This window comes from Bos mutus, chromosome 25 (assembly GCF_027580195.1).
Source record: "Bos mutus isolate GX-2022 chromosome 25, NWIPB_WYAK_1.1, whole genome shotgun sequence".
NCBI classification, from domain to species: Eukaryota; Metazoa; Chordata; class Mammalia; order Artiodactyla; family Bovidae; genus Bos; species Bos mutus.
In genome coordinates this window covers 22383467-22400907 of record NC_091641.1, presented here as the reverse complement: position 1 = coordinate 22400907, position 17441 = coordinate 22383467, and the positions used below count along the sequence as shown (strand labels likewise).

At 37.7% G+C, this 17441-nt stretch overlaps 1 protein-coding gene across 1 annotated transcript in view; it reads left to right on the top strand.

The window, feature by feature from the left end:
* LOC102266332 (phospholipid-transporting ATPase ABCA3-like) overlaps positions 1-15595 on the top strand; it is a 199851-nt gene extending 184256 nt beyond the window's left edge. Inside the window, exons 26-30 of the mRNA XM_070362574.1 lie at positions 3873-4060; positions 4491-4661; positions 5246-5436; positions 15024-15097; positions 15476-15595. Of these exons, the coding sequence (XP_070218675.1) occupies positions 3873-4060; positions 4491-4661; positions 5246-5436; positions 15024-15097; positions 15476-15595 (744 nt within the window). The remainder of the gene's footprint in view (positions 1-3872; positions 4061-4490; positions 4662-5245; positions 5437-15023; positions 15098-15475) is intronic.
* The last annotated feature ends 1846 nt before the right edge of the window (positions 15596-17441 follow it).

Here is a 17441-nt window from a genome sequence, read left to right as displayed (position 1 = left end):
ATTTCTAGTTTAAAAAATAGATAAGCAACAAGCAACAAACATTTACTCTATAGCACAGGGAAATATAGTCAATATCTTGTAGTAGCCTATAATGGAGAAAATCTGGAAAATAACAAATGTGTATATGTCTGGCTGAATCACCTTGCTGTGTACTTGAAGCACTGTAAGTCAACTATACTTCAATTAAATACGTAAATTAAAGAAAAATAAAGATTGGAGAGAGAAAAAACAACCAGAAAAAATTGTAAAAATTACAAAAACTATGTTGCAACATGGAAATATGATCGTGGTAAAAATCTTAAATGAAAAAAAAAATTATATCTCCTTGTAAATTAGCAAAATTAGAGAATTTTGCCCCAAACCTAATCTGATATCTTTACCTCTTGTGACAAAACAACTTAATTTTAATGGGAATCTTCCCCTTTACAGAAAATATTAAGTCCTATCTATCTCCCTGGACAGAGATAATAAAAGCCTTCTAGAATTTTTTTTTTAAGTGTCAGAAGTGGTTTGAAGAGTTTCATACTGAAGATTTCTGATGGACCATGGTCCATAGTCAGCTAGGACAGTTGAAGTTGATAGAGATCTAATCAAGACAATGAATGGCACCCCACTCTAGTACTCTTGCCTGGGAAATCCCATGGACGGAGGAGCTTGGTAGGCTGCATTCCATGGGGTCGGCAAGAGTCGGACACGACTGAGCAACTTCATTTTCACTTTTCACTTTCATGCATTGGAGAAGGAAATGGCAACTTACTCCAGTGTTCTTGCCTGGAGAATGAATCCCAGGGACGGGCGAGCCTGGTGGGCTGCCGTCTGTGGGGTCGCACAGAGTCGGACACAACTGACGCGACTTAGCAGCAGTAGCAGCAGCAATGTTGTACCATGAGGGATACAGCCAACATACTCAAAATAAGCAAATTAAGTGTTCAAAATCATTTCCACCAGCTTGGTTATATTAATTGCTTTGATGTTTGGGTTACATGTAAGTTAAGCAAAAAAAAAAAAAACTTCTTGACCATATTTCTGCATGTGATTCTGTACCAAAATGTAATGAAGACGTTTTGCTTTTAAAACAAATTGTGACAGATGATGAAAAGTGGATACTGTACAATAATGTGGAACAGAAGAGATCTTAAGCAAGTGAAATAAACCACCACCAACCTCACCAAAGGCTGGTCTTGGTAAAGAAGGTGGTGTGTATATGGTGGGATTGAAACGGAGTCCTCTATTATGAGCTCCTTTTGGAAAACCAAGTGATTAATTCCAAAGAAATAGCTTTCTCAATTAGACCAACTGAAGGCAGAACTCCATGAAAGGCATCCAGAATTAGGCAACAGAAAATGCATAACCTTCCATCAGGATAATGCAAGACTACATGTTTCTTTGATAATCAGGCAAAAACTAGTGGTTACAACTTGGCTGGGAAGTTCCGATTCACCCATGGTATTCACCAGACTTTGCACCTTCATATTTTCATTTATTTCAGTTTTTACAAAATTCTCTTAATGGAAAAAATTTCAGTTCCCTGGGAGACTGTAAAAGGCACCTGGAAACATTCTTTGCTCAAAAAAATAAAGTTTTGGGAAGATGGAATTATGAAGTTGCTTGAAAAGGTAGTGGAACAAATTGGTGACTACATTGTTCAATAAAGTTCTTAGTAAAAATGAAAAATATGTCTTTTATTTTTACTTAAAAAAAAGAAGGAACTTTCTGGCCAACCAATATATGAAATGTTTAATTCTCTTCTTTTAGTCTAAGACAGACCATGTCAGTAAAAAACAAATACAAACAAAAAATACATAAGCAACTTAGTCAATAGTCAATATGGTAAACATGATTGATACATATCAAATTCTGTATCTCTCAAAAATAATTTGTTTATGAGTATGAATATTTTTACACCATACATTTGAAAAACATCATTTCCAAGTATAAAAATATATATTCTCTGATTACAATTTAATAAAAATAAAAATTGAAAAAAATGAATAAAAAATAATCTTATATATATGCATTTCAATTTTAAAAAGAATAAAATAAACAGCTTATAAACACCTGTCTCAGAAAAAAATTAATGGAAGGAAAGCATACAAAAGTATAAATGCAGACAAGTATATAAATTAATATATAAAAATATAGAGCCAACTAACAAAGAAATCAAAACAACTAGAACTTTGTAAAAATAAAGAAATGGATGAACTTATTAAAAGAGAGGGAACACAAATACATTGAAAATAAATTATAAGAAACACAAAGTACTTGATTCAACTCCATGCAAATAAAATTTAAATCTTTAATAAAACTAATTTTCTAGTTACATATAAATTATTAAAACTGACCTCAGAAGAAATAGAATATAAAAAACCAAAACAATCATAATTTCTGAGAAAGCTTCAAAGATTTATTCCTCAATGAAGTAAAGTAAAATAAGATACTTTTATGGCTAAAGTAATATTCCATTGTATAGATATACCACATCTTCTTTATCCATTCATCTATCAACAGACAGGTTGTTTCTATGTCTTGGCTAGTGTAAATAATGCTGCATTGAACGTAGGGGTGCAGATATCTTTTTGAGTTAGGGAAGATTTTCATTTCCTTCCTTCATTTTTTCCTACCCAGAAGTGGAAATGCTGAATAATATGATACTTCTATTTTTTAATCTCCATGCTGTTTTCAATAGTGGCTACACCAATTTACATTTCACCAACAGTGCACAAGAGTTCTCTTTTCTCCACATCCTCACCAGCATTTGTTATTTCTTATCTTTTGGATAATAGCCATTTTAATAGGTGTGAGGTGAAAGCTCATTGTGGTTTTAATTTGCATTTCCCTAAATGATTAATGATGTTGAGAACCTTTTCAGGTACCTGTTGGCCTTCTGTACATCTCCTTCAGAAAAATGTCTATTCAGGTCCTATGCTCATTTTTAAAATCAGATTGTTTGTCTTTTTGATGTTGAGTTGTATAAATTCTTTTATATGTTGGATATTAACCCCTTATCAGGTATATAATTAGCAAATATTTTCTTCCATTTGGTAGGTTGCCCTTTCGTTTTATTTATGGTTTCCTTTGTTGTACACAAGCTTTTTATTTCAATATAGCTAAACTTATTTATTCTTGTATTTATATATATTGAGTTGGTCAAAAAGTTTGTTTGGGTTTTCCTGTAAGATGGTATGGAAAAACCTGAATGAACATTTTTGCCAATTCAATATATAAGGATGTGTGTTAGTCGCTCAGTCATGTTTGACTCTTTGTGACCCCATGGATAGTAGCCCACCAGGCTTCTTTGTCCATGGAATTCTACAGACAAGAACACTGGAGTGGGTAGCCATTTCCTTTTCCATAGGATCTTCCTAACCCAGGGATTGAACCTGGAGCTCCCACATTGCAGGCAGATTCTTTACCACCTGAGCCACCAGGGAAGCCCATAGAAGATATATATAATGTATATAATAGTTTTCATCTGTGGGATAGTTGGCTTAATAGAAGTTACTGGCTACTACTGGAAGTGAAATTCTATTCATTATTTTAATAGCTTTAATAAAATGGCTCTTTCCTAGTGATATCTGAATATGCAATTTCATCTAACCAAGAGTTATCTTGGGTGCACTGCAGTGCACAATAGATATGTATTGAAAATTCCAGTGAGGGATATTAGTATTCTATTTTACTACAGTGGGTTCCAGGTGTAAAGTTTCTTTAGACTGAAAAAGAAATAATTCTTATTCAGAGCTCTATGGGTATCACATCTTCTTGCTAGCATGGGCTAGAAACTTCAGGTTTCCTCTCTCATCCGTGTTACTGTATGTTCAATGGAATAGTCGACTTAGGTTTATTGCTTATGAATTACCCTCTTGATTCAGATTAGGTCAAGAATTGGCTATTGTCCTCAATCTGACCCCATGCTGGGCCACATGACAGGTCGGGAAGTGCTGATCATGTACGCCAGGCTGCGGGGTGTTCCTGAGCCAGACATTGGCATGTATGTGGAAACCTTTTTGTATTCAATGCACATGGAAACCCATGCTGACAAGCTGGTCTGCACATACAGGTGAGACATTATGTTGCTTATTTATTAAGCTGCCTACTGCCCATCTGTATTTCTGCTGTTTAGAATGAATGCCTGTAAACTCAACCTGACAACTCTGTCACACGGAAACAAATAGCCGTCAGGGTTCAGATATCAGAAATAAGGCAGATCATATTTGTATGAAGTTAACCTTTTGCAGACATGATCTGTAGCCTTTGCATTTCAAAAAGAACACATTCATTCCTGTATCCCTATGGTTATTTATCTCCTTAAAACAAAAATATTTTACCAATAATGATGCTAAAAAGCATACTCCCCCCAAAAGTCATTTCAATGAAAATGAGTTGGTGTATACACAGCATTGTGGATATATGAGCTAATTCTGTTGAATTAATGATAATCTTATTTCTTCTTTCTCCTCCACTTTCTCTCTCCTTCTTTGACAATAAAGTGGAGGAAACAAAGGTAAATTGAATACCGCTATTGCCCTAATGGGAAAGTCCTCAGTTGTTTTCCTGGATGAACCATCTACTGGCATGGACCCAGTAGCCAGGCGCCATATGTGGGACACAGTTACAGGGATATGTAATAGTGGCAAAGCTATCGTCATATCTTCCCACAGGTATGACCCATTAGGAGACATGGGTGAGAGTCAGAAGTGTATAAGAGAGAATTAGTTTGAGTCAGGGATATGTCAGTGAACTTGTCTAAGTACGTGAAGTACATAAGAGGGACCGTGAGCAAATGCTGATTCCTAGGTAAAATCTAGAATACTCAGTTAAGTTCTGAAATGTAGTTCCTTATATAATAATTGCACAAAACATACACATTTATTAATGCATTAAAAGCAATAACTGCCTACCAAAAATTTTAGGTTATGACTGGAATTCAACTGGTAAAATATTATTTAACTAATAAAATATTTAACTGATAGCAAATTTTATCTGCAATAGTATTTAATTTTATTTAACTGATAAGACTTGGTAAACGGTAGGAAGTCAGGGAAGTGTTTCTCTTGTGAATTTAGAAATCAACTGCTTTGAATTTTTAAATCTCCTCTTTCCAAATATTGTCTTAGTAATGATCACGTGCAATATAAAGCCTTCTTCCTATAAGTGTTACGTTATAATCATAGCTTTATTTTGAAATATAGAGTCTTGCTTCTGAGAGGGAGTCTCTTCATCCATATGTCCTTTGTGCCTCTAGCATGGAAGAATGTGAAGCCCTTTGTACCAGGCTGGCCATCATGGTGAAGGGGAAGTTCAAGTGCCTAGGCAGCCCACGTCACCTCAAGAACAAGTTTGGTAATATATATACTCTGACAGCAAAGATTAACATTGGTGATAACGAAGATAAACTAGAGCAGTTCAAGGAATTCATTGAGACAAATTTCCCAGGTAATATAGATAGGGCTTACTTGTGAAAATTGTTTTAAGTCACATATGTTGTTCTGCTGCATGTACTCAATAACTGTTTTCTATGAGTAATTACTGTTTATTGAGCTTTTATATTAGGCTCCTTTAGAAATAATTTTTCTACAAATTTACCCCTGATTATGCTAAGAAGCTTTCTCAAAATAGCAGAGGTTCTCACCAGTCTCTTGTAGGAATTAACCAGTAAGATACATCCATTCAAGTTTATTCATTTAGAGTTAAATTATTGAAGTTAAGGCTCTATTTTTTATCCGTGATAATTTTTAAGGTTTCCCTTCTTTTTAAGCATCTTTCCTCTGCCATTCCCTGATTACTGAGTCAGGCAATGTTTATGAAATGCAAATCCCCTTTTCTTCTTTCAAGGAAATGAACTGGATGTTTGACATAAAAATTTATTCAGCCTTTGTGTGCTAATTTCAGCAAGTGCCTCTCTGTGCCCATGATAAACAAATTTATAGCCAGCTTCTATTTATTTGTACTCTTACTACTTTATTTGTAGTCTTTAACTTCAATGATCACTCTATCAACAGTGTGGTAGCCAGATGGTTAGGATGCATGTTTAAAAGCAAGGAGTCTATAACAATGATAAAGCAATAAATGGTATTGGCCTGCACTAGGGAAGTGACAGTAAGCATGGAGAGGAAGAAATTATATTTCATACATATATATATACATAGAGAGAGAGAGAGAGAGAAGAGAAGGCAATGGCACCCCACTCCAGTGCTCTTGCCTGGAAAATCCCATGGATGGAGGAACCTGGTAGGCTGCAGTCCATGGGGTTGCTAAGAGTCAGACACGACTGAGCGACTTCACTTTCACCTTTCACTTTCATGCATTGGAGAAGGAAATGGCAACCCACTCCAGTGTTCTTGCCTGGAGAATCCCAGGGATGGGGGGAGCCTGGTGGGCTGCCGTCTATGGGGTCACACAGAGTCGGACACGACTGAAGCGACTTAGCAGCAGCATATATATATATAGAGAGAGAGAGAGAGAGACAGAGAGAGAGAGAGAAGGAGGCAGGTGGGGCGAGGGGGCGGGGAATGATCAATTAGACAGGAAGAACCATAATGTAGGAAAGATCATTAATTTAGTATTAATTATATTAGAATATCCTAATAAATATGTCCATCAAACCAGCTGGATATTCATGTAGCCATTCATTGGTATGGAAAGATTTGTGGAGCACTCTTTGTATGCAGTGTTGAAGGTAATTAACCACACAGAAGCATATATATATATATATATATATATATATATATACTATGAGCCATTCTATTTACTTTGAAGGTGAGAGAGGACACAAAAAACTGAGGCCAAACCTGTCTTAAAGGAGGTGATGAACACAATAGCTTGGATGTGAAACTACATATGGAAAGTTAGTGAATTGGCAATCTTTCCCCATGCTATCCTTGAGCAAATTAGCTATTTCAAATAAAACTTCCCCATTTAAAGATAACAAAATAGAAAGGATGGTCCCTTTATGTATGGGACCTATGCATAAAGATTATCCAGAAAAGGAAAAAACAAAGAACTATAACATGTGAGATGGTGACTGCAGCCATGAAATTAAAAGACACTCCTTGGAAGGAAAGTTATGACCAACCTAGATAGCATATTCAAAAGCAGAGACATTACTTTGCCAACAAAGGTCCGTCTAGTCAAGGCTATGGTTTTTCCTGTGGTCATATATCGATGTGAGAGTTGGACTGTGAAGAAGGCTGAGCACTGAAGCATTGATGTTTTTGAACTGTGGTATTGGAGAAGACTCTTGAGAGTCCCTTGGACTGCAAGGAGATCCAACCAGTCCACTCTGAAGGAGATCAGCCCTGGGATTTCTTTGGAAGGAATGATGCTAAAGCTGAAACTCCAGTACTTTGGCCACCTCATGCAAAGAGTTGACTCATTGGAAAAGACTCTGATGCTGGGAGGGATTGGGCGCAGGAGGAGAAGGGGACGACAGAGGATGAGATGGCTGGATGGCATCACTGACTTGATGGCCGTGAGTCTGAGTGAACCCCGGGAGTTGGTGATGGACAGGGAGGCCTGGAGTGCTGCGATTCATGGGGTCTCAAAGAGTCAGACACGACTGAGCAACTGAACTGAACTGAACTGAAGAACAGCAAGATCTTCTGATGTGTGAAATACAATTTGCTTCTTCACAACTCTTCCCAGCCCAATTCAATGAAAACTCCACTGCAAGTAGGTGCAACCAAGAACAGAGGGCTTCCTCTTCTATCAGCTTCAAGTTGACCACTATGGTATCTTCCTGGGAGGAGCAAGATGTCAACATTTCTCATTCTGCCCCCATCTACCTGTGGCAGAGGCTAATTTTCAGGCAATTACAAGCCAAGAGATCAGGGACTCCCTTTTCTATTTAGCCCTCCTTTATGGGACAGAGACTCTATCTCATCCATGCTGTGCTGAGAATATAGGGGTTCAAATTACCCATGACCTGATCATTTTCAGATCACAGCTTCTGCAGCATGAGAACAACCTGCTGGTACCACCTTCTTCCCAGCTCCTCAAGCAGGGATGTCACTCAGAAGTGGACTACTATGCCACTTCTCAGTTTCAGAGCCATGACTCAGAGATTTTTCCCATGAGAAAGCAAACCATAAAACAAAGAGCTCTGAAGCTCTTTCCCAAGACTGACTTTATTTGAAAGAGAATGTGGGGAAATTTAAACTCAAAGGTGCTCTCAAAAGCAATGACAGTGTTAGTGGAAAGCAATTAATAGGAGGATAGAAGCCTTATTAATAAGTATAAACTAAATCAGATCAGCTAGTTTACCAGAGAAAACCAGGTAATTTACCACTAAGAATAGTGCTCCTGGGATCAGAGCAAACTGCAAACATTTAATTCAAAAACTCCCTGAAAAGAACTTAAATGAAATTGAAACTATCTGTGGGACAATCTATGCCCTAGGATATTGATGAAAACAATTTTTAACAGAAGAATTTAGCACTGGGCTATACTCAGGGCAAGTGACAAAGAGAGCTCTGCTAAAGAAACTGTCATCCTCGTGTGACCGTGCACATGCCTGAAGCAGTGCCCTCTAGGGAGCAACATCAGAGGTTTTATACCACAGAGGGGAGGGCAAATAGACTTCACTAAAATACTGCAGCCAGTCAAAAACTAAACGAAAAATCAAATCACAAGTTTTAAATTACCAGTTGATAGCTCAGTTGGTAAAGAATCCGCCTGCAATGCAGGAGACCCTGGTTCGATTCCTCGGTTGGAAAGTTCTGCTGGAGAAGGGATAGGCTACCCACTTCAGTCTTCTTGGGCTTCCCTTGTGGCTCAGCTGGTGAAGAATCCACCAGCAATGTGGGAGACCTGGGTTCGATCACTGGGTTGGGAAGATTCCCTGGAAAACGGAAAGGCTACCCACTCCAGTAGTCTGGCCTGGAGAATGCCATGGACTGTATAGTCCATTGGGTCACAAAGAGTCGGACATGACTGAGTGACTTTCACTTCACTTCACAACATACTAATTATATGCCCAGTTTTCCAGGGACTATTGTATAGCACATGAAACTCTGCTCAATGTTATGTGGCAGCCTGGATGGGAGGGTAGTTTGGGGACGGGGCAGGGGGTAGGGAATGGATACATATATATGTACAGCTGAGTCCCTTCAGTGTTCACTTGAAACTATCACAACACTGTTATTTGGCTGCTGCTGCTGCTAAGTCGCTTCAGTCGTGTCCGACTCTGTGCGACCCCATAGACGGCAGCCCACCAGGCCCCGCCGTCCCTGGGATTCTCCAGGCAAGAACACTGGAGTGGGTTGCCATTTCCTCCACCAATGCATGAAAGTGAAAAGTGTAAGTGAAGTCACTCAGTCGTGTCCGACTCTTAGCAACCCCATGGACTGCAGCCTACCAGGCTTCTCCGTCCCTGGGATTCTCCAGGCAAGAACACTGGAGTGGGGTGCCATTTCCTTCTCCAATGCATGAAAGTGAAAAGTGAAAGTGAAATCACTCAGTCGTGTCCGACTCTTAGCAACCCCATGAACTGCAGCCTACCAGGCTCCTCCGTCCATGGGATTTTCCAGGCAAGAGTACTGGAGTGGGGTCCACAAAAAATAAAGTTTTTTAAACGTCAAGTTTCAACATAAACTTATGAGACATGCACAAAACAAAATGTGACCCATACCAGGAAAAGGAGACGGCAGGAAGCTAGCAATGGAATCTGAAAGCAACCAGATTTCAGTCTTAGGAAAGACTACAAAGATACAGTAAATATATTCAATAGGTGAAGTTAATGCTTCAGGAAATAAAGGAAGGTATACTGAAAAATCTCAACAAATAAAAGATATCACCAAAGAGTTAAAAATTATTTTTAATGAACCAAAAGCATATTCTGTTATGGAAACATACAATAAAATAGATTTGAACTAGCAGAATTAGCAAAATTGAAGATAGATCAATAGAGATAATGTGATCCAAAGAACAAAAGAAAAAAGTAAGAAGAAAATTAACAGAGCCTCAAAAACCTGTAGGGAACCATTAAGTACATCTATATATGCAAAATGGGAGCACCAAAAGAAAAGGAAGGGGCAAAAGATATCCAAAAACTAGCCCCTGAAGACTTCTCAAATTTAATGAAAAACATTAATGTCTAGATCTGAGATGTTCAATAAATATAAGTATAAAGAGATAAATACCCAGAGAACTACACACAGAAACATCAGGGTAAAAAATGCTAGAAGCCAAAGGGAAGAATCTTGAAACCAATAAAATAACTTTGCATGAAATAAAAGAGAAAATCAAAAATTAGCAAAAAGTGACATCAGGGAAGATAACAGAGTAGAAAGCTCCAGGAATATATCTCTTCACCTAGACAATAATTAGTCTGACAGAAATTGTCTGATGTAATTATTCTGGAACTCTAATGTCTATTTGAAAATTTGCAGGTTCTTGGGGAAGTATGACCCTAGAAATTAATTGTGATTAATTTCAATCACTTTATTACAGTGCAGTAGGGCTACCCATCTTCTAATTTCCAGCCCCATGAAAGTGTTCCTATAGTAGCTTGAAGAATAATAGTAGGCAATAAGGACCTTGCCCTCCAAATATCAAGGCTCTGTATTCTGATTACAGATTAATCCTTTGAATCAAGGACCTAAAGACACAAAGGCAGGTCACCATTAATGCAACCACCATCAGCTGAAAGAGCGTGCAGGGAATTTAAAAAGAATGTACTTTTTTTCATGTTTCCCTTTCCTGCCTTTCAGAAGTGAGACATGTAGGGATTTATGATATTCAAAACTCACAATATATGCAAAAAAAATTTAGAACATCACTGCCTATGCCAGAGAAAGATGTAGGCACAAAAAGAATACATCTGAGGAGATCTCACACTTAAACCTCAAGCTTATCTCCAGCACAGAGACACCCTCCAACAATGTTAAGCTTTTTTAAACAGCAAATACTGGAGAAAAAGGAGAATCTGATTCCCAGAGTTATCGTATTTTAAGATTCAAGTGTTCACTTTCACACGGAAAAATCACAAAACAAAGTAATAGGAAAGTTTGGCCCACTCAAAAGAAAAAATAATCAAACCATCTCTGAAGAACAGATGGAAGGCTTACTAGACAAGGACTCATGTGTCTTGAAAATGCTCAAAGAGCTTAAGGAAGACATTGACAAATTTAAGAAAACAGTGTATGAATGAAATTGGAAACTCAATAAAAAAGATAGAAAGTATTAAAAGAAGCCAAAAGAAATTCTAAGATGAAAAGTACAATTACTGAAAAGAAAAATACACTACATGGATTCAAAGGCATATTTGAACATAGAGAAAAATCCGCAAGCTTGAAGATAGCACAGTTGAAATTGTCAAGTCTGAGGAACAGAAAGAAAAAGGGTTTAAGAAAATTGAACAAAGCCTAACAGACCTGTTGAACAATATCAAGATCAACATATGCAGTTTGGGAGTCCCAGAGGAAAAGAGAGAGAAGGAAAAGGGGAAAAAGAACATTTGAAGATACAATGGCTGAAAACTCATATTTGATGTAAGCTTTGAATCTACAAATCTAAAATCATTGTTTCAAATAGGATTAACTCAGAGAGATCCGCACCAAGATACATTACCATCAGATTGTCAACAGCCAAAAAGAGAGTTTTGTTTATACATCCATCAAAATGACTTAATAATCTTTGCCCTTTTTTCTACTAGTGTAGGGAATTACATTGGTCAAGTTTTTAATGTAGGCCAACATTGTATTCCTGGAATAACTCTCACTTGGTTGTAATGTATTCCCTTTTTTCTGTAATGTTAGATTCAATTTACTAGTATTTGCTAAGTGTATTTTCTGCTATGCTTAGAAGATATGCTGGTCTATAATTTTCTTTTCTTGTAATTTGTGGTGTCTAATTTTAGCATTAAGGTTATACTGTCTCATAAAATGAACTGTGAAGGATACTCTCTCTTTTTCTACTTCTAAGGTACATAGTAGGAATGAGTTCATATGTTCATTATGTTCACTAAAAAATATGTAAAAGACTGTTTATTAATGCACTACACATAATGGCTAAAACTTCCATCCATCAATGGGATGGATAAATAAATTATGGCATATTCATAATATGATGGAATATGATCCAGTGGAATCATATTCTACTGAAGTGGAATACTGTACGTATACATTGGAATAGTATTCATCAGTGAGAATGCACAAACTGCAACTACATAGCATACAATCCAAACACAATACGGAAAGAGAAGTAAAGCCACACATAAAAGATGCAATGAACTTTGTGAAAATTCATTGAGCAGTATAATTATGATTTACTTTTTTCATCAGAGGAAAATTGCTTTACAATGTTGCGTTGGTTTCTGCTGTACAACTATGCAAATCAGTCCTTACTATATATGTATATCACCTCCCTCTTGAGCCTCCCTCCACCCCCCATCTCACACTTCTAGGTCATAACAGAGGGCCAGGCTGGGCTCCCTGTGTTATACAGCAAGTTCTCACCAGATAGCTCTTTTAGGCATGGTACTATACATACGTCAATACTACTTTCTCCATTCATCCCACTCTTTCCTTCCCACCACGGTGTCCACAATCTGTTCTCTATATCTCCATCTCCATTCTTTCTCTGCAAATAGGTTCATTGATACCATTTTTCTAGATTCCACATGTATGCATTAATATACAGTGTTTATTTTTCTCTTTGTGACTTACTTCACTCTATATAACAGGCTCTAGGTTCATCCACCTCTCTAGAACTGATTCAAATTCATTCCCTTTATAGCTGAGTAATATTCCATTGTGTGTATGTGTATGTATGTATATATACATATGCATATGTATACATATACATATACATATACATATGCATATATACATATACATACCACATCTTCTTTATCCATTTATCTGTTGATGGACATCTAGGATGTTTCCATGTCCTAGCTATTGTAAATAGTGCTGCTATGAACATTAGGTTACATGTGTCTTTTCAATTATGGTTTTGTTTGCTGTATGTGTGACACTTCAGAATTTTCTTTAGAAATAAACAAAGCAGATTTGAAAAAAAGGCAAACAAAATGCTCAGATACAAAAATTATAATTACTGAAATTAAAACCAAATGATCAGTTTTGAATTTTCCCAAATTTTTTAACAAAATGGAAGAAATAGAATGATATAAGCAAAAATTCATGAAAACATTTTTAACAAAAACTAGGTGGCAGAGTATTTCCCCAAGAACCCAGAATACAAACAGGCCAAAATCTCTGACAGCAATAACATGTGCAATCAGCAGTTATGCTGTACATAGCCAGAGAAAGAGTTAATTTTGTTATTCCTAACAGCTAGGGAAAACAGAAATTTATAAGTTTCAGAGAGAGAAGTTTTCAATATTGAAAAAACAACCAAAACAAGCAGGAAACATATAAAAAGGTGTTCAGAATTATTAGGCATCTGGTAAATGCAAATTTAAATTGGCACACACATCAAAATGGCTAAAATTTTTTAATTAACCATACCAAGAGTTGGTACAGAGAAGAAAAAAGGAGAGTCTCATACATGGCTGGGGGGAACATAAGATACTTGAAAAACTTTGTCAATGTCCACTAATGTTAATGATACTTAAACCTCTGTCCCTCAGGAAAATGATTTCATATAAGTACCAGGGGGCAGGTAGAGAATGTTCAAAATAAAGTTGAATGTAATAGCCCCAAAGCAGAAGCTGTGTTAGTTACCTCTCAACTTAGCGACTAAACAGCAATAGCAGCAGCTGCAAATTACCAAAACTTAACTTAGTGATCTAAGATTTTAGTGACCTAAAACAACAATAAACACTTATCACATTTATATGGGTTAGAAATTGAGAAGAGGCTTAGGTGGGTTATTCTGGCTTCAATATTTTGGCCTCCTGCTGTGAAGAGCTGACTCATTAGAGAAGCCCCTGATGCTGGGAAAGATTGAAGGCAGGAGGAAAAGTGGACAACAGAGGATGAGATGTTTGGGTGGCATCACTGACTCAATGGACATGAGTTTGAGCAAGCTCCAGGAAATGGTGAAGGACAGGGAAGTCTGGCATGCTGCAGTCCATGGGGTCACAGAGAGTGACTGAACAACAACAAAGTCGCTCAGTCGTGTCCGACTCTTTGCGACCCCGTGGACTGTGGCCCGCCAGTCTCCTCTGCCCATGGGATTCTCCAGGCAAGAACACTGGAGTGGGTTGCCATTTCCTTCTCCATGGACATGTTTGTTAACTTTATTATAATTCACTAAACTGTACATTTATTTCCATATACTTTTATATGCTTGGTATAGTTTACAGTTTTTAAAGTTTAAAAAAATTTTCCTTATTCATGGAGGTTATGCAGAGATTTATTAAAAAAGAAAATCCCTTATTATAATTGACATAGAGATTATTTATTTAAAATATCTTAATCCCAACTTATTCCATTTGCAGTAGTCTTCAACTGTGTAACAATAAATACAAATACATCCTATTTTAGGAGTAGCTATAGTATTACTACCTCAATTTCATTTCTGCAGTGAATGCCTTCACATTTGTTTTATATAGACATGAATTTCCTCTTTCCTTTAGGATGAAGATTGCCTACTCATAAGAGTACTATACAGATCCTACACTACACTACACACACACACACACCACACACAAATACCACACATACACACAGATACACACAACAGGAAAAAGAAACCATACCCAATTTTTATGAACATAGTTTCAGGACAACGTTTAGAAACTGAGTCCTATAGAACATTAGAGTTCATGTAATTCTGCTTTGGCAAAGAGCATGTGAGTTATTTTTTCCATGTCTAAAAGTGATTATCCTACCCTCTGCAATTTTTACAAACTGTGAGCAATAAGACCATATTTCATATGGAAGTAAATCTATTGAAATACTTAACAGTCATATGTAGTAAAAATGGAATTATGTCATCTTTGTTTTAACTTCATATATTATTTCTCTATTGGTGGGATAACTGGAAAGGGAATTATTGGGGAATTTTGTAAACAGGGTCCTCTCTATTACTCACCTGTCAAATCTTTCCTTTCTTAGGTAACATCATAAATCAGGATCATCACGGAATTATTGGCTACTACATTCCCAGCAAGGGAATTTGTTGGGGAAAGGTGATTGTTGAAATCATACATTTCTAACATTATGTGTTAATGGAGACTAATGGGAAGCACAGAGATTCAAGCATGTGGAATGGGAACAGAATATTTGCAGAGGAGAACTTTTAAGTTACTTTCCACAGGCCCCTGTAGTTTGATTGATACTTCTGACCCTACCTCTAATATTCCATACCTATTAAGAGAATAGAAATAAAGAACTATCTCCTCGTCTCTATTTTTCATGTTTTCCTTCTTCTAACCTCCCCCTTCCATATCTTTTTGTTCCTAAGCATAAACCTGGCAGGAATTGGGAAGTGATTGGGTGGGGAAAAGGTTTGTCTGAGGATACAGCAATGGTAACACCATGATTTTTTTTTTTTTTTTCTGTTAAAGGTGTTTCATATTATGGAGGAAGCTAAAACACTATTCAATCTAGTAGACTACTTCATCAGCCAGATAACACTGGAACAAATCTTTCTGACTTTTGCTAATATTGATAAGGCCAAGAAATAAAGCTGCTATGAGATTCATTTCTGATGTCGAAAGCTCAGCTTCTCTGTACACCAGTGCCAAACTGAATCTTGGAGACAGACTTTTGGGTGAAGTAGAAAAGGATAGTTTCATTGCCTTGCCAGGTAAAGGGGGCCACAGCAAGCTAATGCCCTCAAATGTCCCAACTTGAAGAAGATAATAAGTTTTATAGTAATCGATCCGTACATGGACAGTCTTCTGTGGATTAGTGGTAAGGTAAGTAGGAGTCAGCATCATCAACCTTCAGTTCCAACTGGTCTAAGGTTCTACATGCTTGTGAGCAGCATACTGTCATTAACTGTTAACTTTTCCCACCTGGAGGAGGCGAAGATATCGTTGTGTATATCCACTTATGGGGAAACAGGACCCTGCCCCAAGGCTACCCTTGACTGTTTCTCCCTGGTCTCACAATCCCTCTCCCTTCCCCAATTAACAACTGCTTGAATCTGCCCACTGGAACTCAGGGAAGGTCACGGAGGCTGAATGAAGGCTGTTTCCTGTCAAAGAAATGGGGGACACACAAAATCTTTGTTCTCAGGAGACCCACAGGGCCTTGCTCAGCATCATTCCCAACCAGTGACTACTATGCCTTTCTGGCTGCTGCCTACAACTAGATACAGAGAAGCATCTCTCTCCCTCTCTCTGTCTTTCTCAACCTCACTCTCCCTCCCCTCCCCTCTCTCCTCTCCTCTTTTCTTTCTTTTTCCCCTCTCCTTCTCCTCCTTCTCTCTCTTCTCCTTCTCAGTCCCCTCTTCTTCTCTCTCCCTCTGTGTCTCTGTCTGTCTCTGTGTGTGTGTGTCTATCACTCTGTGTGTGTGTGTACACAAACTGAAACCCCAAAGAAGAAAGATTGCAACCTTTGATGATTAGAGTAAGTGACCTGTTGTCAAGAACTGAACTACGAAGGGTCTGAGATTTTACCCTACCTGTAAATTATCAAGTTAGCTTACCACAGTTCCATGAATACTGGCAGAAGACACTGGAATCCTAGGTCAAGAACATAAGACTTGAGACTTCCCTGGTGGTACAGTGGATAAGAATATATCTGCCAATGCAGGAGACACAGGTTCGATCCCTGGTCCGGGAAGATTCCACATGCCGCAGAGCAACTAAGCCTGTGGACCACAACGATTGATCCTGCACTCTAGAGCCTGCAAACCACTACTACTGAGCCTACATCTGCAATGACTGAAGCCTGTGTGCCTAGAGCCTCTACTCCACAATAAGAGAAGTCCCCACAATGAGAAGCCCTCACACTGCAACCAGGAGCAATCCCCACTCACAGCTAGAGAAAGCCCACACATAGCAACAAAGACCCTATGCAGTCAAAAAAAAAAAAAAAAAAAGACACTAGATTTTGTTATTCACAGCAGTAACAGTAGGCAGAGATCATAATTTGTGTCAGTTCCCCAATCCTACCTGTTTATTCAGAGGGTTGTGTTACAGAAGAGGAACCCTGAGCTTCTGGAACTCAAATCTTCATAATAGGCAGTCAGTAAACCCGCCAACATGTGCTCTGGAAGTAAACATTTTATTACACTGAACATTAAGTAAACCTTTCCACTGGTCCAGAGGGAGATGTTGTCTCTTGTCAAAAGCCACCTGCTCTATAATCATCCTTGCAAAATCCTTGCATAACCAAAAGGCAGTTAATATATTTTCTTGAAAATCATACGCGAAAGACCCATGAAAAATTGTCTCCCAATAATATCTCCCATCTTGACTTCTAGCATATTTCCCCTTGAGTATACTACCTCATCAGCTTCTCTGGTTAATCTTAGATTTGAACCAAATTTATTTGGTTCAAATTTATTTAATTTGCCTCATA